The 23,440-nt window shown below is 45.9% G+C and overlaps 1 protein-coding gene across 1 annotated transcript in view; it reads left to right on the forward strand.

The window, feature by feature from the left end:
* The window catches only part of ITPR1 (inositol 1,4,5-trisphosphate receptor type 1), a 170,033-nt gene that overhangs the window by 88,427 nt on the left and 58,166 nt on the right, over positions 1-23,440 (forward strand). The window contains exons 38-43 of the mRNA XM_083796088.1: positions 525-636; positions 4,118-4,147; positions 14,332-14,367; positions 16,067-16,114; positions 19,459-19,591; positions 20,968-21,158. Of these exons, the coding sequence (XP_083652214.1) occupies positions 525-636; positions 4,118-4,147; positions 14,332-14,367; positions 16,067-16,114; positions 19,459-19,591; positions 20,968-21,158 (550 nt within the window). The remainder of the gene's footprint in view (positions 1-524; positions 637-4,117; positions 4,148-14,331; positions 14,368-16,066; positions 16,115-19,458; positions 19,592-20,967; positions 21,159-23,440) is intronic.

Consider the following 23,440-nt stretch of genomic DNA (forward strand, 5'->3'; position numbering starts at 1 on the left):
ACAGGGTCATTTCGAGGGCAATTCAGAGCAGAATCCCGGCTCTCAGATCACCTCCCGAAGAGGTGGATTGTGCACAGAGCTTAGGGAAGCTAGGTAACTGAGTAAGTAACAAAGGCTGGGCAGAGTGGATTTCTAATTGCACAATCACGGACTCTCAGTATGTTTTTAACAAAGTAGCGTGTGGAACGGTTTTCTTCTTAGTGTTTGTTCTGGAGGATCATCAAGTCTTAAATTACATTGCTCCTTCCTCCGATTCCTTTCTGCTTGTAGGCAGATGGGTTTTATCTAGCTATCCTCCTGCCAGGGACTTTGCAAGTTTCCTTCACAGCTTCACCAAAGCCCAGAGTCCTAGTAGCTTGTTAAATGTTGCTCTTGAGAGAATATTCCCAAGGTGGTTGTATAATGGTATGACAGAACTATGTTTTAATAAAAACCTGTTTGCAGCTTAAACTAATTAAGAGAGCCACATATCCCATTTTTAGAATATTAGTACTAAAATGAACTGATTGATTGCTTATTTTCAGATTAATAAAGCATACTAAACAGCTGCTGGAGGAGAATGAGGAGAAACTGTGTATTAAAGTATTACAGACGCTCAGGGAAATGATGACCAAAGATAGAGGCTATGGAGAAAAGGTAATGTAATTTACAGTTCATCATTCTGTGTTAAGCACTGTATTTATTATTCGGTAAAGGAAAATATTATTCTGGCTCTTTCAAGCTGTTTTGTATGTGTAAGCATTTCTGTGGATCAGGAACAAAAAATTTTTAGTCAACAACTTCAAATATAATTTGAAAGGTAAGCTTGCTTCTGTTGCTTTTGTACTTTAGATTTGCAAGTTTAACTCAATTCTTGTGGTTGCTGCCACTGTGAAAAAAATAAAAATTGGTTAGATTTTTACGAAGGATATAACCTCCTTATCTGTTTGCTGGGTCTAGGTGACTCTTCATCAGGTCACATAACCTTGCAATAAGAGGATATTTTGTGGTTTAATTTTAATTTGTGTACATCTGAGTCATCATCTTGTGAGTTATAGATGGAAACTGTCTGTACAGCCACCCATGTATTTTTCTTTCCCTTTCCCACATACAACTCCTTTGTCAGGTGAGAGGAATGTCATTCTGTAGGTACAAGCCTATTCTCTATTTGAGTCAGAAGTGTGTGTCTACACCAGTATGTTTGGGCATCTAGGCATTCCTACAGCCATTCCCAAAATCCCAATCTAAAGCATCTCCTGCATTTTTAAAGCTATTTAGGTTATGAACATGCCATGCAAGAGGCATACAGTATGTCCTCCCAGTGAAGGTGCTCATGAACAGTTCAGAATTGGCAGCTGGGTCCAGGGGGGGAGGCAGTGGCGTGGAAGGATGTGTGCTGCAGCTGGGAGCCTGTGCCTGAAGCAGATGGTGTCTCGTGTCCCATTCTCACTTGCTGTAGGGCTTGAAGTTGTTGCACAGTGCAAGATTCACAGCCCCAAAAGGCAAAAGCTATAGAGCTCAGACAGCTTTGTAGTAGTGACTGTTTCTAGCTGTAGCTACAGCTGCAGCCACCAGGGAAGGAGAAGCTGTGAAGGCAGAGGAAGCTGTAGCACCACGAGGGTGAATGCCCAGCTGGGATGTCACAGCCAACCTCTGCTTTGGCTGGCTTAGCTGGAAACGAGACTGTAGGAGCAGTGAGTAGCTCTCCGTTGCCAGTTCAGCAGGAGGCAAGCACTCGCACGCCAGAGCGCAGGGACCTGGAGGAGCTGGCAGGAGGGAGAGCAAATGGAGCACGGAGGCTGCCTGTGGGTGCGCGTGTGGGCTGCTGCCCGAGCACACCCAGCTGAGCACGCAGCGCTGCCATGAGTGAGCGGGAGACTCCTAGGAAAATGCCCACGGGGCAGGGATGGCCTGGGCTGTGCTCCCTGACGTGTCAGGGACTGCTCTTCCCACCTGCTGCTACCACCTCTCGGCTGCCCGAGATCCAGCCTGCCTCCTGCTGCTTTGCTCTAGACTGCTGCGGTACCGAGGGGTTTTCCTCACTTTGCATAGCAGTAGTTTCCAATAAACTGACTTCGGGAGAATGGCCTAATCAACTGTAAGAAAGAAGCATATGTACGTGGGAAGAGCCAGGGGATCAGGATTGATTGTTAGGAAAGGGCAGCAAGTGCAGCTTCCAGCTTGTTTTCAACGTGTTGTCCTTCTCTGTAAAGTGGCAGCATCCTGTTCTGAGTCACAGCCCTCTCCCTGCAAAGCCCTGAGGCAGTCCTCAGCCCCTTGGATGCAGCTGGAAGCCTTCAGCACCATGTCCCTTTATTAAGACATCTGCAATATGGCATAAGTCAGATCTGTTAGGGGACAAGCCAGAGCCAGCAGCAGTTAGGCTGCTCCAGCAAGAGGGAGTTGTGCTGGATGAGCCCTTTCAGCAAGTGCTGAGTGCTGATGCCTTCTCCTGCCCAAAGTGGTGGGATGTAAAAGATTAAACATAATCATATGTTCGGTTTCACATTTTGTTAGTAAATTTATCGGTGTAGATTCTCCCGTTAAAAACAGCCAAGAGAGGCCCTCTAAGGTCAGCTTAGCTAATGTGAGTGGTGGCTGATCTTATACATGAACAGAACCCAGATTCGAGCCTTAAGTTTTTAATGTGATAGAACAGTTCATTTTTCTAAATGGAAATTCATTTACGGGAGTTCCTTATTTTTTTTGCGAGCTTGAGTAAAGCAGTATTTCTAGAAGACTGAGCTAGTAGATCATTCAGACTATGGAGAATCCTACAAGAATCTCAGTCTTCAAAGTAGAAAATGTATTAATTTCTGAAACAGCAGATAGTTACATAATGTGAGATAAGAATACGCTTGCTTGTGAAGTAGATTTCTGAATATGAAAAAGCAACTGATTGCTTACAGATAGACTGCTAGTAGTAGTAGGACAGCTTCTACTGTCTGGCTGTGAGAAGTGCAGTCATATTTATTCTCCCTTGTGACTCATATAACTGTATTTAGTCACCACTTAAAAGGCAATACCTTTGCTTTTAAAATCATCCAGAAGTGTAAAAAGAAAGAAAGAAAGAAAATCATACCCACTAGATGTAAATACAGGAGTCCCTGCATAACGTAAAGGTGGCAAAGCTCATTCCTGTGACCAGGATATCGACCATCCAGGCCGTGCTGCCGTAGGTGAGATGTTCCCAGAACTGACAGCAGTCACTTCAAAGCAGTGTTCAGCAACAGAGTGCAAGGAAAGTTTTGGCATGGCATGTGATTTTCCTGTAATGCTGCGTGGTGCTCGCTGGAACAATCCGATTTATAAAAAGATCGTACTCCTCCTCTCACACTTAATCTTCCAGCACAAATAGTAAAAATACCACACCCTCTGGCCCGTGCGCTTGTCCCTTTTGTAGGTGGGAAGCGTAATGAGAATGCAGTGTTGTCTGATCCCATTAGCTAAGGCCTTCATTAAACAGCTGGGATTCCTTTGCAGCATGCAAAAAACGTGGTGAGAACACAGATGTACAGAAGCCTGTGGGAAGGCTTGAAGTTTTACATATTGCTAAAGACTCCTAGTCTTGGCATGCGCTCAGGCTCTCGGCGATGGGTAGCATACTGTGGTATATTTAATATGCTGGAAACTTTACTACATTGACAGTGTAGACTAGACCCAAGTTTTTTACTTTGCTGAAACATGTCATTCATGCACATCTTTCTGCTGTCTGTCAGATGATTAGCCTAAAATACAGCTCTTGTGTTTAAAATTCCACTTCTGTTCCCAAACTGGAAATCCAGCTTCTGGACTCTCACTGCTGCTCGCAGCTCACGCTAGCGATGACTCTTAGGCCCAAGGGTGACGCCGCTGGATCTCGGTCAGCAGCCTGCGGGGTTTGTCACTTGGCGCAGGAACAAAGCCAGGCGCATCCTGTCTCCGGAGCTCCCTGGCGCGGCGCTCCCAGCGCTGTCAGGGCCCTAACGCGCCGCATCCCAGCCGCTTGCAAACGTTGCTGGTGCTGACTGTAAAATATGCACAGTGTTGGGTTACAGTATTAAAGTGTTAAATGATTTATAAGATCCTAATGTGAAATTTATCTGTAATTTCTCTTACTAATGCTCGCTTTCAATTCTTCCCCTTCTTTCTTTTCCAGCAGATTACCATTGAATTGGATAATGCTGAGGTCTTAATTTTATTTATCTTCTACGGTGTTGTTTCTATGGTGTTTGTTTTATGAGTAGCCCTGTGATTTGTCCTGTTGTCTCTTCAGCACGGAGCTTTCTGATTTGTATGCCTGTGTCAGTGAATTAGTTGAGTTTTCAGTCTGCCGTGTGTCTACGCTGGGAATAGTTACCCTAACTAATTCCATATGTCATTACTTAGAATATTAGTCCAAATGTAGTTACAGTTTCTGGCAGTCTGCAATCATCTGGTACCATAATAGTTCTCATAAAGTTTAGGACCAGATCTGAGTGCTTTCGGAATACGAACTGCCGTAAGCACCATTAAAATGTCAGTGTTTAGCACTCCGCTGTGATACCCCTGTCATCCGCGAACAGGTCCTTTCAGCTATTTGGAAAACCAAATACTGACTTTTTAATGGCATTCCTATAGAAGTTGGAAGAACCTGTCAGAAGCCAGCTGGAGAGGAGCCCGCGTGAGCTGTCTCTGCTCGCTGCCTGGTGAGAGCCATTACTCACTTCCCAGGGCACGGCGCGCTGGGTGCCCGTGAGCGCTGTGCCCTGGTGTACAGCCTGCCTCGCTTTCCTTACCGAAAAAGGTGACAGGAATGCTGTTCCCCAGAATAACGAGCTGGCTTTCCTGTTGCTTCTTAGTCAGGTTTGGTACATAAAGCCACGTAAAACGTTAGGACATGTTGTGAAAGCGGTGTGGTGTAACTCTATGAAAATTACCGGTCTGGGCGAAAAGCTTCCTGCCGTGAAAAGCGCGCCTTCAGTTGGCAGTGCAACAGCCCGGTCCGTGTCTGTGCTACGTGTAGTCGTTCTACAAGCAGAAAAGCTGTATTTGAATGAGAGCTTTCAGTGTAACTGAACTGAAGCTTTCTAAGGACTTGTAAAAGTGGCGTGTTTTGTTCGGGCACCGGTGTGCGGGCTGGGGTGAGCGAGCTGGGCTGGCTGAGCTGCAGCAACTTCCTCCTGCAGCTCCAAAATGTGAGTGTGGGTGCTAAATTTGAGATGCGTTTTGCATAAATGTATAATGCTGAGAAAGTGATTGACTGGCACCTTATTCTACTGAAATACCAGGAAAAAAAGAAGTATTTTCCCTGTTGTGGTTTGTTTCCTGTGTTCTCTCCCAAGCCAGCCTTTTATATGGAACAAAATTCAACCACTTACAATGCTGCTCCTCTTTGTTTGGTAGAATAGATAATGATATATGCTCCAAGTTGCTTTCTGTAGAACGTGTACATTTTGATGCCGATCAGCTGAATTTATCAGTATAAACTTCACACATAGAACAAAATAATATTTGAAGTCTAACCGATTTGTTACAAAAATAGACCAAAAAGCATACACATCCCCCGGCACTGGATTGAAGGCTTTTCTCCTGTTAAGTGAGGCTTTTGAGGGAAGGAAGGAACTGAGTTCCTCATGAGAACAAACTGGGGTTGTGACTTCTTTGTGGTGCTTTTACCCCAGCAGTGTTGGGACGCTCAGGCCCCTGCCTTGCCGCTCCCTGAGCCGGCCCGGTCCCCTCGCGCAGAAGGCCCAGCCCGGCGCTGTGACACCTTTCCGGAGAGAAACTTCACGAGTCTCCCATCGCTGCTTTCAGTTTCAATGAACAACTCAATCAGCTGTGGAGATTTTCTGCTCATAGTGTGCAGAGCTAACAGGGGCAGGCTGGATGTGGAGAGCAGAGGCCCGGCCGTGTCCTGCATGCCCCCATTTCGCGTGGGGCGTCTGCCTGCGGCCCTGCCATCGCCTCTGGCCTGCCCGTGTGAGACACCTCATGCGTCTCCAGGTCTCATCCAAATTTAGGATTACATAGCTGCAGAAGTGCCTTGTCTCCTTCTCTACACACATTTTTAAACTGATTTTTGCGGCCCCCAGACTCCACCCCCCCCCCTTTACCTGGGGAACACACAGCATCGATGTGCCCTGGTTTTGAACAAAAGCCCTGTAGCGCCTCAGCATCGCAGTCAGGTGCTAGACCCCTCCGACTGCACGGTGCTTCGGCTTCCAAGAATAGCATACATAATTTCATCTTGGAGAAACTTCAGACAGAACGTTGAATTGTTTAATTGCAAATTAAGTCATAATGTGAAACTCTTTCCCATTTAGTTTCTGGCTGTAATGCACTGTCTTTGCCTGCAATAAATCAGCCAGAGTGTGTGGAGCAATTTAGGATTTCATCTGGAGGCTGCAAAGGAGGAACTTTATTGCTCCTCAGTGGAGCAGCTGCACGGAGGGAGCAGGTGTGTTTATAACTATCGGAAATGAGCCCTGCTGCTTATAGGAAGGAATTCAGACAGGGCTTAGAACCACTGACAATTTTCAAAGGAAATCCTGGTGTTCCCTTTTTTTTTTTAGCTTGTCACCCCTGGCAACAGTAAACATTTAGGGCAAAGAATACAGAAATCTCTAGCGTTAGTAAAAAGTTATTAAATTCCCTCCCCGTCAAACTCTGCACAACTTAATTTTTCTGATCAGCTGAAATGCTCCTTATACCTTCGGGGTAAAACTTGAATAAAGTAGCTGTTTTATGGTGTAGTTGCATGATTTCAGAGTGCATGATTGTGATCGTAGATAGAGCTACACATCTGATACTTGTTTACTGAGAGGTGATTTCAGTACGTGGTGAGCCCCAGTTGCAGCGATATCCATGATGATGAAAATGACGGAAGGCTCATGCATTTGTTGCTGAGAGTTAGGATAGATAAAAAGAAAATTGGAGCTACAAGTCCCCCTTATCAGTTTTGAGAGTGCAGAAAGGGAGTGCCCTTTTAGCTGGGTGAATAATGCTGGAATTCACCTTGGCAGTAGGAAATCCCCTGCAGAACAGGAAGGACTGTAAAGGGCCGCGGGGCGACATACCTCTGTGACAGCCGGCTGAGCGTGCGGGTGTCTGGAGTGTCTGCAGTGCTGAATGTTGTGGAAATGAAGGGAGCAAGGAGCGCGTTTTGATCCCGTTGCCCGTACTCTGCCTACTCCCTGTGCTTTCTATTGAGGGATTTATCCTGAATTTGCTTTTGGTGTCACTCCTGAAAAGGAGGGAGAGGAGGGAACTGGAGTTTTCCGAGAAGTGGTATAGTGTTGTTTGTTTTTAACATCTCCTAATATAGGCTGAGGACCATGATCTGTTCTGGCAGAAATATCCCAGTAGGATTTTTAAGCCTTTGTAGATGTTTTTCAAGCTCTGCAGCATCCTGTATTGCGGCAGAATTCATGTTGAACGCTTCTTTTGGGACAGAAATTATGATGCATTAAAAACGAAAGTCACCCTTGCAGCATTTCCAAAGCATTCTGGTTCCTGTAAAGTTCTGAGAGTTCACAGACCTTCAGCACAGGGTCTGCATAAGACTGGTATTAAAACAGAGAGCAGAAGAGGTATCTTGAAAGATTGAGGGAAAGCATGATTTGTTTTAATTAAAACAAATGAACAAAAACCAACAAAGCCCAGTGTTGCTTTGGGGTTTTGTCATGACCTTAGGGCGTGCTTGGTACAGAGCTTGTCCTTTGGCTTGCTGCAGAGCTGCTGATGGTATCGGGCTGATGTTTGGGGCTGCAGAGCTCAGCAGAGGGGTCGTAGCGTTGGCTCTGGGCAGGTGTCTCAGGTAGTGAAGAACTCCCCAAGGCAGGATGCTGGCATGTTCTCTGTGAAAGCCCTGGGGCTGACTCTTTAATTTACTCCTCACCGGGCTTGCACTGGTGTGACTTTGTTCTTGGTGGAGTAGTTGGCAATGCTGCTCTTTCAGAGAGGAGGTCCAGGACCAGGTCCAGGTCCAGGACCAAGCTAAATTTTTTCAAGAGTCACCAAGTGTGAATCTTTACACAACAGCGATTACTGACCCCTAGTTGTAATTGGACACAACAGCTTAATTGACTTTTAATTTAACCCCCAATCCACTCAAATGTCCAAACATGATGCAAAAGCAGATTTTGCAGCTTTTCAGAAGCCACGTCGGGATGGTGAGCTCCACCTCGGGTTCCCTGTGATCCCGGAGGACAGCAGCACATTTCCCTCTGCATCGGGCATTTGTTTGCAAGGCCGCTCTCCTCCGCCCAGACAGGTGTCTGGGGACAGCGCGGCCCAGTTTCCGCACGTCTCGGGCACCAAAACACATGCGTCCGAGAGAAACATTAATATTTTTATGGACTGAAAAGAAGTGTGAGCGCTGACCTGCAGGTGGCATGCTCAGGATGCTGAATGGGGCTGGGAGATGTCCTACTTTTTTCTTTTTTTTCCCCTCCCCTCCCAGCCACATTGCAGCGAACTGCTCCATTGGGCACCTGCCAACATTCAGGCAGCAGTTACATAAGAACTGCTTTTTTTCCTGGAATTTAGGCCCGCTGCTGATGTGTGACCTTCAGCGGCGATTGCCAATAAACGTGGTGGAGCTGTTTACAGTTACCTCGGCCCGCGGCTGCCAGCAGCCGAGCCTCCGCCGGTGCCGCAGTGTGCGCGCCGCTGCCTCTCGTGATAAGGCCGTTCCCGTGTGGTGGGGTCCCTGCGTGGCTCGGAGGGGCTGACCGCGGGCGAGGGGTGAGGGCAGGCAGCTCCGTCACGCTGCCGTCCATCTGCAGAGCCGCCGCAGCTCCGTGCCGGAGCCGTCCTGCCCCGAGCGCCGCGGCTGTCCCTGGCCGGCCCCTGGCTGCAGAGAGCCAGCAAGAGCCTGAAGGACCAAACCCAGCAGAACGCCCGGAACACCCTGAGTTTCCATTGTCGTTACGTGGTACTGAGGATGTGCAGGATTTGAACTAAAAAAAAAAAAAAACAACAAAACAACAAAAACAAAAAAACAATCAAGTAAAACCCCACTCACATACATTTTTTTTGAATTCTGTAATGGTATTTCATGCGGCTGATGAAACAGTAACCAGCAAAATACACCTGCAAAAACCCACTCAATATAGGTTGCTTTTTTTGTTGTTGTTTTTTGGTTTTTGTTTTTTTACCTCTTCACTTTTGTCTTGAGGTTTCAAGTAGGTGAAAAAGGGAACTGAGAATTCGGGTTCAAAGGGGATTGACTGAAGAAGTAACCTTTACTATGCTGTTTATCAATGATAAACTATAAAGCTGTAGTGGCTGAGCAAGGTGCAAAATATAGGCTACTTTGTGGATCTTTTGATTGGAATTGGAAAACTTCTTAACCTCCTGAGTGCTGGAGAGAGGCAGTTTTAAATTTTCTTTGCAGAGAGAGCTCGTACGACAGTCATCTCTCTTGTGTATTTTGCACTTAGACAGTGCTTCACTTGTTATGTCTCAAGTAGAGGAAATGCAGGCTCTAATAAATTTTTGTGGGCTGCCTTATATTTTTTTCCTTCAGAAATCCTGCAATCTTTGGACTGTTTTTATTGCACAAACTGGAACTAGAATTGGTAAGCTCTTTGGAAAAGGAGACTGGAACTTTTTTAAAGTTATTTGTAATAATAACAACAAAAATTTGCACCCTTTTTCTAGTTAATTAAAAGTACTAATGTGGGATGTGTAGAGAAGGTAGTCCTTTATCTATTCAGTTACTGTGTGAGACCTGCAAGATCGAGGGTTTAAAGAGAAGCAAGTGGGATTTCATTGCTAGTGAAGGTCAGTGGCGTATCAGAGACTGAGGTCTCTAGCTCTAGGAAAGCCCCCGCCCAAGTAAAACACGCTGCTTCGACTGAAAACTCTGGAAAATTAAAGGAAGTCCCGCAGGCAGATCTCGGTGACCTTTCAGTCCAGGCGCTGACGGCCCTTACGCCAAATTTCCCACCTCATCGTCTGGCAGCTCACAAAGGCTCTGCAAATTCCCTGAGATAAGGGGGGGGGGGGGGAAAGAAAGCGAGCGCTGCTCCTGCTGGGGACAGCCACGTCCCCGTGCTGGGTGCAGGGTGCGGGCGCTGCGCTGCCATGCGGCTGCGGCAGGGCCGGGGCAGAGCCGGGGGCTGCCCGTGCCCCTGGAAACCCCCCACAGCTCCTGCAAGGGGAGCCCGTGCCCTGACGGCGAGCTGCTGCACGGCTTGCACCGCCTCATAATCGAGGCAGGGTAAAACCCTCCGGCACCTGCTAAAAATACGCTGCACAGCAAAGCCGGCATGGGTCGTTACAGCAGAAAGCTGCCATGTGGGATGTTCGGCAAACAGGTTCGGTGCTCTTGGGTCCCAGTTACTCCCCCCTGTCCTGAAACTTACCCGTGGCAAGTCAAGTACGTGTTTGACAGACACACCCACAGCTCATCTGCGGAGGCTAGAACTTTGCCACCCAACCCTTTTCTTGGTTCTGCGAGGTAACAGCGTTGGCCCCGTGAAGGAGGCTTTGCAAGTAACCTGTGTGGAGGTACCCGCAGCTACTGAACACTTGCAGAGACCGGCAACGTAACTTGTTCTGCCTGGTGTCGTCAGCCAGAAGAGGTGGCAGGATGGCAACATTTCACTTCTGCTTTGTGTGTTTAAAGTAAGAGCTGTACTAAATGTATTCCGCAGAGAGAAGAAGAGAGAAATTCAGAAAAGGGAGGAACACAGTGGAAAGGGGCTGCTAGGAGGGTGCCTAAAAGACCCGTCCCAGCTGGGTCTCCAGCTGATACCGCAACAGTTAAGGCAGAAAAACCAGGGGCACTGGTTTGAGCATGTGACATCTGAGATCCTTACCGTAGTTCTTTACATCTGGATACACAACCTAGCTATCAGCAGCCCAACATGACTTTGGCTAGCTGACTCTGTTTTTGTTTTTCCCCTCTTTCCTCCTCTATGCCAGATCTCTCTGCTCGCCACCCCGATAATGAGCTGCCATATGCGGGGAGTTGGGTCAGTTCCTGCATTCACAGCTTTCGGGACCAGAAGGCACCATTCAGCAATTTAACCCGACTTCCTGAGCAACGCAGGGCCTCTCGCAATTACTTCTGCGCCACGCCAAATAAACGCAGCTTGCCTAAGCTCCTTCGCGTTGATGTTCGCCGTGGTGCTGAGCGCCTCCCCGGCTGGGTGCTGCTCACTCCTCACTGCATTGCCCTCGCTTGGCACCTCCCTGTCTGGTGGGAGGGCGGGCTGGGAAATGACCCAGAGGAGATGTGAGGTGCTTTGGAAAGTGGCATCGGCCTGGGCAAGTTCAACAGCCTGGGGTTTGCCACCTGTCAAATCCTCAGACTTAGAGAGGGCTGGAAATGGAGGAGGCTTCTGCTTTTAGTGTGCAGTTTTATCCATTTTTTGGTCAAAATTTCGAAGCTCCGTGAGGTTGAAGAAAAAAGGGTCACTTTTTTTTTAAAGTGTTTTTATGTGTGTGCTCACACACATGCAGCTTTTTCTGATAAGGTTCTTTTCCACCCATTTTTAACTTTACAATAAGAGATGTTTTCTGTCCTGTATTGCTGAAGTCGTTACTTGGAGGAGACCCCATCTATGTGAACTGGAACCTCCGCCTGTCTTCCAAATGCATTTCAGCCCTTTTCAGCACTTCTGTTCTAGATGTTTACTACATAGTTGAGTTTAAAAAAAATAATGAGAAAAGCAGTCCTGAGGGTTCCAACCTAAATGAAAGTCTCTCTGCATTTCCTCAAACCATTTTCACTTTTTTTATCCCTAATGCTAGGTGTCTGAATTTTCCATGAGAGGCAGGAACTTTAGGCAACTTTCATCTTGATTTTTTTTATATTTTTAATGCAAATGAAAATAAAACTTGTATACCTTCTTCAAAACCAGATAGAAAAGACAAAAACCTCTTCCATATGTCATTAGGTTGAGATGAAATGAGTTCAGGCTTGAGCTGTCGCTTGCTGTGGTGGTTTTTGAGGTGGACACCTCCAGTGTTGAGTCAGATGAAGACCATTCTGGGAAACACGCACAGCCTGTGTTGGGGAAATGGATGTTAGAGGCATTACAGTCACCGACAGGTCAACGAAATTGTAGTTCTCCTGTTATGGCTAATGATGAGTGGTTTATTTGCCAGCCTTGTGGGAATGGAAACTTAAAAGGAAGAGGGTTTTTGTACAGCAAATTGAAAGGAGCTTTTGCTACTGCTAGTGAAAAGGAAAAACACCGTACTCCTCTCTGACCCTGCCGCCCATTACGTTTCAGTTTAAAAGCCGGCTGCTTTGTGCATGCCACTCACCTGGCCTCTCCTAGTGAAGTGTCTTCCTGGTCCGTGAGCTTACCGCCCTGTTGCCCCTTCCCCCCAGGACTCTCACTTTTCGTCTGGGTGCAGAACTGAGGTATACGGAAGCGCAAGAAATTTAGCAAAATTACCGTTTCAATCTTCTCTCCCTATTCAATCCTTCTTGTGAAGCATAAGCTAATATTGTGCTTTTGCAGTACAAAGGACGGTGCAAAGACTAGCACAGTAGCTATAACTGAATAATTCTTTCCTGTTTTAACCCATTTTGATGTGAAGAATACCAATTTCAGTATTTGGAGTTTATATTCTTACTGAAAGATCGCTGAAAGCTATGGTAATTTGGAGTGATCCACCGGAGCCTTGCCAAGGCCAGTGGTTTCTGCTTGCAGATGAGTTTGTGAGGCTGGTTCTAACATGCTGATCTATTTATACATGCTGTCTGTGCTAAAGTGGGAAGGCACAGGAGTTTGCAAACTGGAATGCTTACTTTTCCCTTCTTCAATTTAAGTTGGAAAGATCAAACTAATTCAGCGCTGATTCTTCTTCTCTGCTGGTTTTCAGCCCCAAAATGTACATGCAGGTTTGATTAATTTGGGGTCATGATGTAAGCCAAGTCCAGTCCATCGTCTCGCTGCAGTCATATCCACTTGACCTCCCAGCTTCAGTCTTTCCTTCTTTGGAAGGAAGGTGCCCAATTTCTCTTATAGAGATTACACACAATTTATGCACTGTTGTTGATGAACTTAAATGAAAGAGGTATTTTTTGCTTTTCTCTGAAGCGAGTTATCCTGGCAGTGTCAGGACAATGTGCCCAGACTCCCTAATGACTCGATATGGCTTTCCCAGTATCCAGCCTACAAGCAGCCAAGGGTGTACTCAGCGCGGCGCGATGTGCAGGAACTGTGTGTTCCTCTGCATAAATGAGGGTCTTCCTGTTAACTTTTGATCCTCTGGCTTAAATACTCTGTGCTTCAGTTTAGCCAAGAAAGAAATGGTTTGCATGCTTGTGAAGTTTCCAAGAGAGGTGACAATGCAAGGAAATGGCGTACCAAAGGCCGCGTGAATTAGCCAGGAGGAAAGTCCATTAGGAGGAGGATGGAGAACGGTTCTTCCTGGCCAAGGAGCCCCTGCCCACGGAGCACCACAAGGGAAGGGCTCGCTCCTCTGGCTCCTTCCTGCGAAGTAAGATCTCTCCATATTTAGCCTCTCGGATCCCAACAGCCTTCCTCTCTCCGCTGTGCGTTTCCCAGGCTACAGCGGATATTGGGTTAAACCACCACGGTCGCTCTCCCAGCCTATGCTTGATTTTTCTGTCTAGTTCGTGTGCCCTCTAGGCAGACACGGGCAATCAGCTGCAGACTTAATTTGGTATTGCTGTATCGTCAGAGTCTTATTTCTTAGTGTATGTTCCTGAGAAGTTAAATCAATTTACCCGCGATTAAGTAGGCAGTTTGATTTGAATGCTTAGGTCTCTGTTGTATGTCTAAGTCCTACTTGATAAAAGTTGCTTGTCTTTATCTGTTTCAATGTGATGATCAGCATTTTAAATTTGAAAAACTGTCACCGTTAAGCTTATTTCATTGTTCATGTTTGGTACTGTATTACATATCTCTTATCTCAGGAAAAATGTTTATAGCTGGGAATCCATAGGAACCATTTTTAATTAGTGTTTGAAGTCTTTTTGTGACATGCAGCATTTGCTTCTTCCTCCTCCCCGCTGGGGGTGTGTGTGCTATGTTCACTGTGTGCAAGTCGCAGATGCCGTGTACGTGGTCTGAACGAGCTGCCCAAAAGTGCATTATTTCTGGGCGGCAGGCCTGTGTGCACCTGCAACTAAAGCTTTTAGCTTGTGCCTTTGTGCTCATGCAAAGTAGTTTGGGATGTTCAAAGGATACCTGCTAAATTTTCAAAATGTAGCTCTTTTAGGAGCATGGTGGGTGGCTGGGAGGGTGTAAATGGTAATTATGCCCTAATTCATTTGTGATGATTCAGCTGAAGTCGAGTGGTTTGCTAGTTCCCTTCCCCTAAGTGTTGACCACTAGATTTCTGTTGGGATGAAAGTATCTTGAAGAATGACTAATTTTTCTGCATTTTACTTTCAACTAGCTGCCGCAACCTCCAGAAACGGAAAGCTCGGTAGAGGTGTGTCACTCACCTATATTTGTACAACAGCAAATATTGGTGTTCTGAAGTAGTCCTGGTGGAGTGTCTTGTTGGTAGAAAAAACAGCTGTGAAATGTGTGTCTGAGTGGTATAGACAGTGAAAAATGAGCAGATTGGTTGAAGTGCTTGAGTCTGATGCAGCCATCAGCAAGACAGACTGAAAATACACAGAATCACGTAAACCAGTCCCAAATATTTTGTTCCTGCAAAGTAAGGGACCCAAAGGACAAGTGGTTTAACGTATCCAAGGTAGTACAAGCCTTCCAGCCATTTGTCTTGGGCTTTTAGTGCAGGCACTCCTTGAGAAGTCTCCTCCCAAATCTCCCTTCAGCAAAATAAGACTTCATTTCTATGGTTCCCTGTAAAGAGTTTTGGTTTCCCCTTATCTTACATATTTAAAGCCTTTAAGGAAATAGAGGTGAAAAAAGAAGTTAGTGGAATTTTCATAATTCCAGAGCAGCTGGGTGTCCCGTTTGAAACTGTTAATTGTCACTTCACACCAAGAAGGTTCCTAGCTCTTCAGTGAATTGGATATGTAGGAGCATTTCATTTATGAGACACGCCAGCATCAGGTGGCCTAAGGCAGATTTGGGAAAAAAAAAAAAAAAAGAAAAGAACGTGAGAACTTATGAAATCTCAAATTCTTTTGGAATTAATGGGATACCTGGAGGTGGCATCGATAGATTTCACATCTGGGTGCTCTATCAGTGCAAATTTCAGTGAAACAACAATGAAGTCTTAATCTAGGAGGACGTTGATTCTCTGACGTATTTAAGTGTGAAGTTTTTATGTGTGTTTTGAAATAACAAAGAAAAATGAAGTTTGTGATGCTTTAAATCTTTGTACTTGTAATTTTTGTGGAATAGTACTTAAATAGAAGCCGAAACTCTCAGTGGTCATAGAATGACTTTGAGATGTCTGGAAGATGGCTCCTGGTTTAAGATGGGTCCCTGTATAGAGTGGTTTCAGAATATTTCCACATTTTCAGAATGCTTTAAAGCAACAAGAACTTGAAGTACTTTAGGTTTCCAAAGTGGAAGTTCAAGTCTGTACGAAGTTCCTGAAAATTTGCTTCCTTTATATACCTAATATCTAAAATATGAGAGACTTGATTTGGAAATAGGCATGTGCCAAGGGACTTCTTTCAATAAATCAGTGAAATCTCTACTGAAGTCCACGGCATTGGAATGAAAACCCTGTGGGTTTTGTCAGAGGCCCTCCACAATCTCAAAAGAGCTTCCTTGACCACAATCAGACATGTTAAAGTGCCTACACTTCCACCAGAAGTGTGTGCGTGTAGTGGGAAGGGGGCGTTTGTATGTGTACGTGTGTGTATATGTGTATATGTATGCATGGGCATAATGCATGGTTTGAGTTCTTGAACTGTCGTGTGGTACCTGTAAAATTAGGTAGACTGTGTTTTCTTCAAGTCCCTGAGAATGTGTTGGCATATGTGCATGCCATGGTGGTCTGCTGGCGAGTGTCAGAGCAGACTGGTTAAGTACTGTGGGAGCTAATTAAGGGCTGATGTTTTATTTAGTTAGCTTGTCGGTTGGTCTTCCTCATCTCCCCGTTGCTTTCAGCTGTGACTTCCCTTAATATTTTCCATGAGCGCAAAGATGTTAGTGTCTCTTTAGTGTTGTTCTCCTTTAAAATGAAATTTCTGCGTGCACAGCAGGAGCTTGATCAAAGTCTACCGCAGAGGCAACTGGAGGATCATAGAAGGGTATGTACAGCAGTCAAGCACATTCAGAACTAATTCTCTACCTTTTCCTTTTAAACGGTGGAGTTTAAGTCATGTAAGACACTTCTGTGGTTAACTGCTTGCCAGTCTGTTAGAAAATCCAAAACTAGCAGCCGTGCTTACAAAACAGGGTATGGGGGCACTTTCTGTTGTGTTCAGTGGAAGGGGCAAGTGCTTGGCTTAATTGGTTTAATCCTTGGCAGGATTAAACCTCAGATCCTGCTCTAGTCTGTTCACACTTCTTAAAGCACTCCCTTTGGTGATGATCGCAAAATTACAGTGAGATTATTCAGTGCCTGTGGAGTTTGCTTGCTTTGGCCCTACCTGCCCCCTTCATAAACAATCAAGCTGCCAAATCAACATTGTTAGCACATTTCTTAATTTATTCTGCTCTTGTAGCTCAGAACAGAAAAGTAGCGACTCCTAACTGCTTCACTCTTAAATTTTATTAAAGATTCCCCATTTTAAAGGTCGTAACAGGTTTTTGATAACACCTGAACTGTATATTGCATCTGTTTTACCGATATGTTTAATACCGTTTGTATGTAGCTTACTGTTAGTTGCTGATGAATGCAGATGAAACTGAATGCTAGTAGGTAGCATATTTGATTTTTCTCGCTGCCGCCAAACATCTGATATTTGTTTGCATATTGTACGCATCAAAGTGGTGTATAACAGTAACAGGATGGTTAAGGAACTGTTCTGAAGCCAAGCAGCACAGCTGAATTAATTATAACATTTCTTAACATTTTTCTCCTTTATTTTGATCACATTTTCATACACTTATTAGCTAACACAGTGTTTTTGAATAATTTTGTAGTAAATGGTGAAGTTTTTATTCCCAGTTAGAATTTTAAATGATACCGAATGTGGGAACGGATTGCCAAACCTCTGAAACCGTGGATCAGCATGCTTTCAGACTAAAACCAGCAAATGCTTGATAACGTGTTCCCACTTGTATTTTCTGCTTGCTTGTCCTGCTTTGGGTATACCACAGGCACAGACAGCAGAGGTGCAGCAGGTCTGTCCGAGGAGCAGGAGCTCCGCTCAGGTCTGCCCACTCACGGGAACCATTTTGAGCATGGAATAGAAGTTACCTTCTGCTCTGCAGTGGGCTAGGAGGAAAGCCTAGGGACAATCCCGTGAGCTTGAGTTACCCTTCTGGACTTGGGATGAGGTGGAGCTTACCAAGCAGCAGTTCTTGTAGTCAGATGCGCGTTTTGATCTTTGTAGTAAGTAGTAAAAAATCCTGCTTTTAAATGCCAGTTGCTGTGACAACTGCTAGTCAGCTTAACAGAGGAGAAAAAGGTAACGGGAGAGCTCCGCTGTGACTTGGTTTTGGCATGGGGCTCTGTAAGTATCAAGTTTCCTCTCTAATCAGTACACATGTAGAAGAAAGATGTAGTTAAGGTGTCGGGGTTTTTTTCTGCCTGTCTTGGCCTTGTTCTGTCATGTATCTTTCCTTACCTGCCAGACTGAGAGCAGAAAGAGTGGGTAAGGCACTACAGCGTGTACTAAACGCTATCTTGTCGTTGTCAGTCAAAGTAGTTCCTCCAGGATGAGTTTGCTGGGGCCCTGGAATTAGTCTCTTGCCTCTGCCACACGTTCACAGTTTGGCCCAAGCAGTGACAGCAAGTGGATGTCCCTTGGAAAAGGACTGGTTTTCTTCTACTTTTGTTTCCAGAAGAACTTGCCTTTTTTTTTCTTCCTTCTGACTTTTGGAAGCAGCTGGTTGGAAAGCTCTCTTAGTGCTTATCTTCATCTCGTCTCCCTGTCATTTCCCCGTCCCCATCTGATTCTGTAAAACGCAGCTCCCGCGCTGCAGCCCTCGCCCTGCCGGGCGGTGGGACGCCTGCTGGCTGCCGGGGCACGAGCTGCGGCCGCGGGTGGGCTTCCCCAGCTCGGGAGGGATTTGGTCGAGGATTGTTAGTTTCTGACAGGTTTTTTGTCTTTCCAGCGCACGGGGGTGTAAGGCTTTACCTAAGCTATGTTCTGTGAGCGCTGGCTTCATCTCAAAAGCAGTCTGGCTGCGGCAGGGCTGGGCTCTGGCTGAGGCAGCTAGCGCACACACGCGTTGCTCCATTTACTTACGTGTGTTTTAAAGGCCCCTTGTGAAAGTTTAAGGAAGAAGGCTTTGCTTTTTTGACAGCTAATATTGAGCCCTGTAGTTGATGACATTTTGAATTCACAGCCAGACTGCTAATCTGGTTTGAAATACAGCTGAAAGTAAGCATCAAGCACGTTTTGTCTGAAATCATTGTTGCCTAGTTCAAATTTTTTGGAGTCCTCAGGAAATAAATCCTGCGTCCCCTCTCCGACAGCGGCTCAGGGTGGCACTGCTGCAGTCACAGCACACCCCCAGTAGCGGAGCAGCAGCTCACAGTTAAAACAATTACCTGTCTCTCTTAATGCACAAAGGCCTTGTAAAAATCTGTTAGCCCAGCCGCAGTGTTTCTGCATCTGCCTACCGCTGGCGCTACAGCCGGCTTTTCTACCCCTCTCTAAATTACCGGGGATTCTTGTGAAGACTTCAGCGAGCACAGCGCAGGGTCCGCAGGTTAACGTTCAACCTGGGAGCTGCTTGGATCTCCTCCGACTTCTGCTGACGGCAGCAGCGCGTGCTTCGCGCGGCCGTGCCGGGTGTCCCCGGGCCGCGCGGGGCTGGGACGCTGGGGTTATCCGAGGACCGCTGCCCCGCGGTGCCCGCGGGCTCATGTGCTCGGGTGCTGACTGCCGGCGTGACGGGGAACAAAGAGCCGGGGCGCGGCGGGGAGCGCTCGGGTCCCCGCTGGGTGGCTGGCGGCGGTGCCGTGCTCCGCTGGCTGGTGGCGGGGAGGGAGAGGGGAGCGCCGTGCCGTAGCGCTCCGGTGGGCGGCAAGAGAGGCTAGGTCTGAGGAGATGGGGTTGCTTGCTCAGATAACCGGTTCTAATGGCAGTATTTCTCTGATCCTCCTCTTTATTTCATCTTGGTGCTGTACAGATTTATTATTTTTTTTTTACCCTTAAGACAGGCAATAGTCCTCAATTTGAAAAGGAAAACAAAACACGCTGAAAATAAAATCTGGCTAGAAAGCATTAGGAAAGTCTGGACTGTAGCTGTTTCTGGTGCTGGGAACCCTTAATCTTATTTGAGCCCCGTGCAACCTCCCAGCCTGCCTGTGAACCCCAGGGGATGCCCAGCAGATCTTTCCAAATCTCCGGGGTCTCGGGTCCCCCACCTCGCTGCGAGTAGGCTCATGGTAACAGCACTCCTCCCGTACCGCGTGTTGCTGGCGTATTTCTTCCCGAAGCTCGAATCATGACTTGGTTATCCTCTTTGAATCAAGGGTGAGGCCCTCAGGCAAGTCTTGGTCAACCGTTACTACGGCAACGTGCGGCCTGCGGGACGGCGGGAGAGCCTCACCAGCTTCGGCAATGGCCCCCTCTCAGCTGGCGGCGCCAGCAAGGCCGGGGCAGGAGGTAGGACACGGCGCGTCTGTCTGTCCGTCCGCGCGGCCCGTCGGTGTCTTGCACGTCCAAGTCTTTTCCCCTCAGACTTTTCCCTTACTGTTCTGTTTCTGTGAAATACAAAGCAAACAAATGAAAACCACCACCAACAAAAAAATTACCCACAGCGGTCGGGGAAGAACTCTTAATCCCACGTTTTCCCTGGCTTTGGAAACTCCAGTGTTTCAACTCTCCTTGAGGGATTTCACTTTAAGCTGAGCAGAACATGGCTCTCCTGTCTCTAATCACGTAAACTGCTTTTTCCTTACGCAGATGAGCATAGTGTTCTTGTTTTCCTGACTGCATTTGAGAACATACTTCAGAGTTAAGGAGGCCGAGCTTTTTTTATGCTTTCTAGAGACTTTCTTGGGGTGTCTTGGATTTTGTAGTCTTGCTTTGAATGGATGTACTTAGGAAATCTGAGCAATTTAACATTTGCAATAATACTTGGGAGATGTGCTCATAGGGACGTCAGATTAACCGTATCTAAAACAAAAACATTTTGTTGCATTACGGAGAGATTGCAGGGTAAGATGAGCAAAAATCAGGTTTGAAGTCAACTGTAGAGTGCAGTTTATTTAATTTGAAACCATTGCTAAAAAAGTCAGTTAGGCATGTTTTCATCAAACACCATTCAGTGGGTTTTGCCTCTAACGACTGTCGGTAATCCCGTTGAAGGCAGGTCTGATCAGAAACAAACAAAACAAAAAAATCCCTCCCTCATTTTTTAAGTTGAGCTGTAATTACATTTGCCTTTGCGTAGTGCTGCCTGCTGTGATACTCTTTCGCTTTCTAGATCATTTTGCTTCAGTTCTTGTTCTTTCTGCCTCTTCCACCAAATCTTGTGTGCTTTATCTTGTTTGATCTGTTTCATCCATGAATTTTTATGCTTCTGTAATTGTACAGAAGCATAGCGTTGGCTTTGCCATCTGCTGGAATTTGTCTTGCCTTTTCTCCATCACTTCGCTGGTACCACTGAGCTTTTACCTCTTTGTATCTCTGAATCCATACTGCTTCCAGAATCCTCTTTCGGTACACCAGCGCTCCTTCCAACTTCTGCTAGCAGTGAGGGTGATAGTGGCAAGAACTATTTCTCCTTGACAGCCCGAGCTTTCTTCCTCAGGACTTAGGAGCCTCGCACACATTAAAGCAGCATTAAGTGCCCATCGTATGATGCGTCCCATCTGCCCTCTAAGTTAAAAACACTTGCAGAAATGCTAGGAGTTGAGTTCATCGCTGTTAATAAACATGTGCCATTCAGGATACTTAATAATTTAAGCCAGAAGAGAGGTGCCATCACTGTAGGGTAGCAGGATTTGAATCTCAGGCTGTCATGATCACCTTTATAGGAGGAAGCTCTGGATCAAGTTCAATGAGCCGAGGTGAGATGAGTTTGGCAGATGTCCAGTGTCATCTGGATAAAGAAGGTGCATCCAACCTGGTCATAGACCTCATCATGAATGCCACCAGTGACAGAGTCTTCCATGAGAGTATCCTACTTGCCATTGCCCTTCTGGAAGGTGGGAACACTACAATACAGGTAGGAAAATGGAAAACATTAAGCTTCTAACTAAAACATGTCGGGAAGGGAAATATTTTTGAGATCCAGGAAACTTGAAGAGATTAAGGAGAAGATGGGAGGGGAAATGACTAAATGATCTTTGACCTGTAATTAAGGGAAATATCAGTGTCTACCATGCAAAAGTTAACTTATTAAATGTTTGCATGGGCACTAGGTAATTGAGGTATTTCCCAGGGCAATACAGAGGTATGAATGTATAACAAAACAGCTTTGTACCGTAAGTTAATATGACTGCTTTTACAAGTAAGTTTAAGCAACTGCAAGATGCTTTGAGACTTTTACAACTATAGGTCTTACATTTCAGATCAGAATTTAAAATACCACTGTATGGTAAAGTCCAGGCCACCACTGTTTTACTGTTATCATGTTGTACTTCATTTCGGTGTTTTGAATACAAATTTGGTGTCCTTAAATGAGAACTGTACCTGGTATGGATTTTAGTGAACGTACAGCAACTAACTCGCTGCATTTCAGAAATAGGGTATTCTTCCAAACAGAAAGAAAACCTTATTATGGCAAAATACGACTACAAAGATTATTAAATATGTAATATCTAATTTTTTTGACTTTGTGTTCGTTCTGCATGCGAACAGTCTTGGACAATGGTCCTTGTGCATAGCTGTTCCAGAGTTTGTTTTCCCTTTCCTCACCCTCCTGCCACTTGTTTCACGCCTGAAGAAAACAATCAGTGATTTGTTTAAGAAGGTCAATTTTACAGGTTGTTGCTTTCAGATAAATATGTTCAAGCATTTGATACACATACAGAGTTAGGCTTACAACTTGATACCATTTGTGCTGCAACCTAATGAGGAACAACTATTTAGGTACTTGAATCAGGATCCAGGTAAAGTTTTCAGAAGAGCTTGGACAAATAGAACTAAGAAAACCTTCTATACGTGCCCCAGTGTTCCCAGTACAATATAACCACTCCCCAGTCCTTTATTTGTTACTGTCCTGAAAACCAAACTACCCAAAGCATGCGGTTGGTCTCTGGTATCGTTGCAGTGGCTAAGAGGGCTAAGAGCCACCACAATGACAACGTTATTCTTGCTAGACCTCTGTGGCAGCTTCTGTGATAAATGTGGAACAGACCAGGGGCAGTGCTCCACGTTGTGCTTGATCTAATATAACTGTGGGCTGTAGCCAAAACAGCTCGTCCCGTTCTGGTTAGCTCTGTTTGTCCCTTCCTTTGTATGGCTTGTGCAGCTGTGGAGAGAGTTGATCTGATGGAAAACCAGCCTGCCGGCAGCAACAGATTCAGTGCTATAGAAAAGGTCTGTGTAAAACCTGACCAGAGATGTGCAAAAGAGCGGCGCTTTCCTCTGGGTAGCACTGTGCGGTGAGACTTGATCAAGTGTAACATGAGGCTGAGTTCTGACTGGTTATAATTGATGATTATGATTAAAACTTTAACTGCATCTACAGCAGCACCACCTTGTTTTCACACAAACTTCTGCTGAGAGGGGAGAGAATCTTTTCGGGTTCCCTCGTCGCTTGGCTCTGTAATCAGTACCTTCTTTTTTCCCTGTATATGTGCTCTAGAGTGAAGCTCCTTTGCAAAAGACAAGGTGGGAACAAAGCATTTAAAATCCCATGTCATCTTAAAATGCAGTCACAGGATTAACATGCCATGGGGAGAGTCACTCCTTTCAATTTCCTGCTCTCTTCAGATCTGAAGGAAGCTGAGCTTTCATCTTCCTCGCTCACAGGTAGCCTCAGGTAACCTCACACTGCTGTGCTGGAAGGAAAAACAAATACTGCACCAGCCTGAAACGGAGAGAGCTTTTGCTTGTCCTGGAACCCAGAACTAATGGAGTGAGCAGAGTCACTTCCCTGCTGTGCACGAATTGTTGTTAGAGTTGGAAGCAGATTCCTTAGCTCCTTGGGTCAAAACAAACAGGGAAGTCTTCCATCCACGTCCAGAGACACCTCTTTCACCAAAAAGCAAGGGGTTTTTTTAGTTTGCATTTGCTGCCTATAGCTGCAGGTTGGGAGTCTGTGAAATAATTACGTGGTTAGGAGCGAGCTGTTGTCGTACAGTGGTTACAGCAAATGGCAGAGCTCTCTCGCGCCCGCGCGTTAGGGTCCTGCCAATTTCTGCTGCACTCCTGCCTTTATAGACGTTACTTCCGACAAGCCAGAGTAACTATTTTCCATCCTTTTCCACTCAGGAAAAAGTGCTTAGTGGCTGCCTTTACCTTTAGAGAAATGTCCTGGGCAGCCAGGAGTTGCTTTGTCCA

Source organism: Anser anser (genome assembly GCF_964211835.1).
Source record: "Anser anser genome assembly, chromosome: 12".
NCBI classification, from domain to species: Eukaryota; Metazoa; Chordata; class Aves; order Anseriformes; family Anatidae; genus Anser; species Anser anser.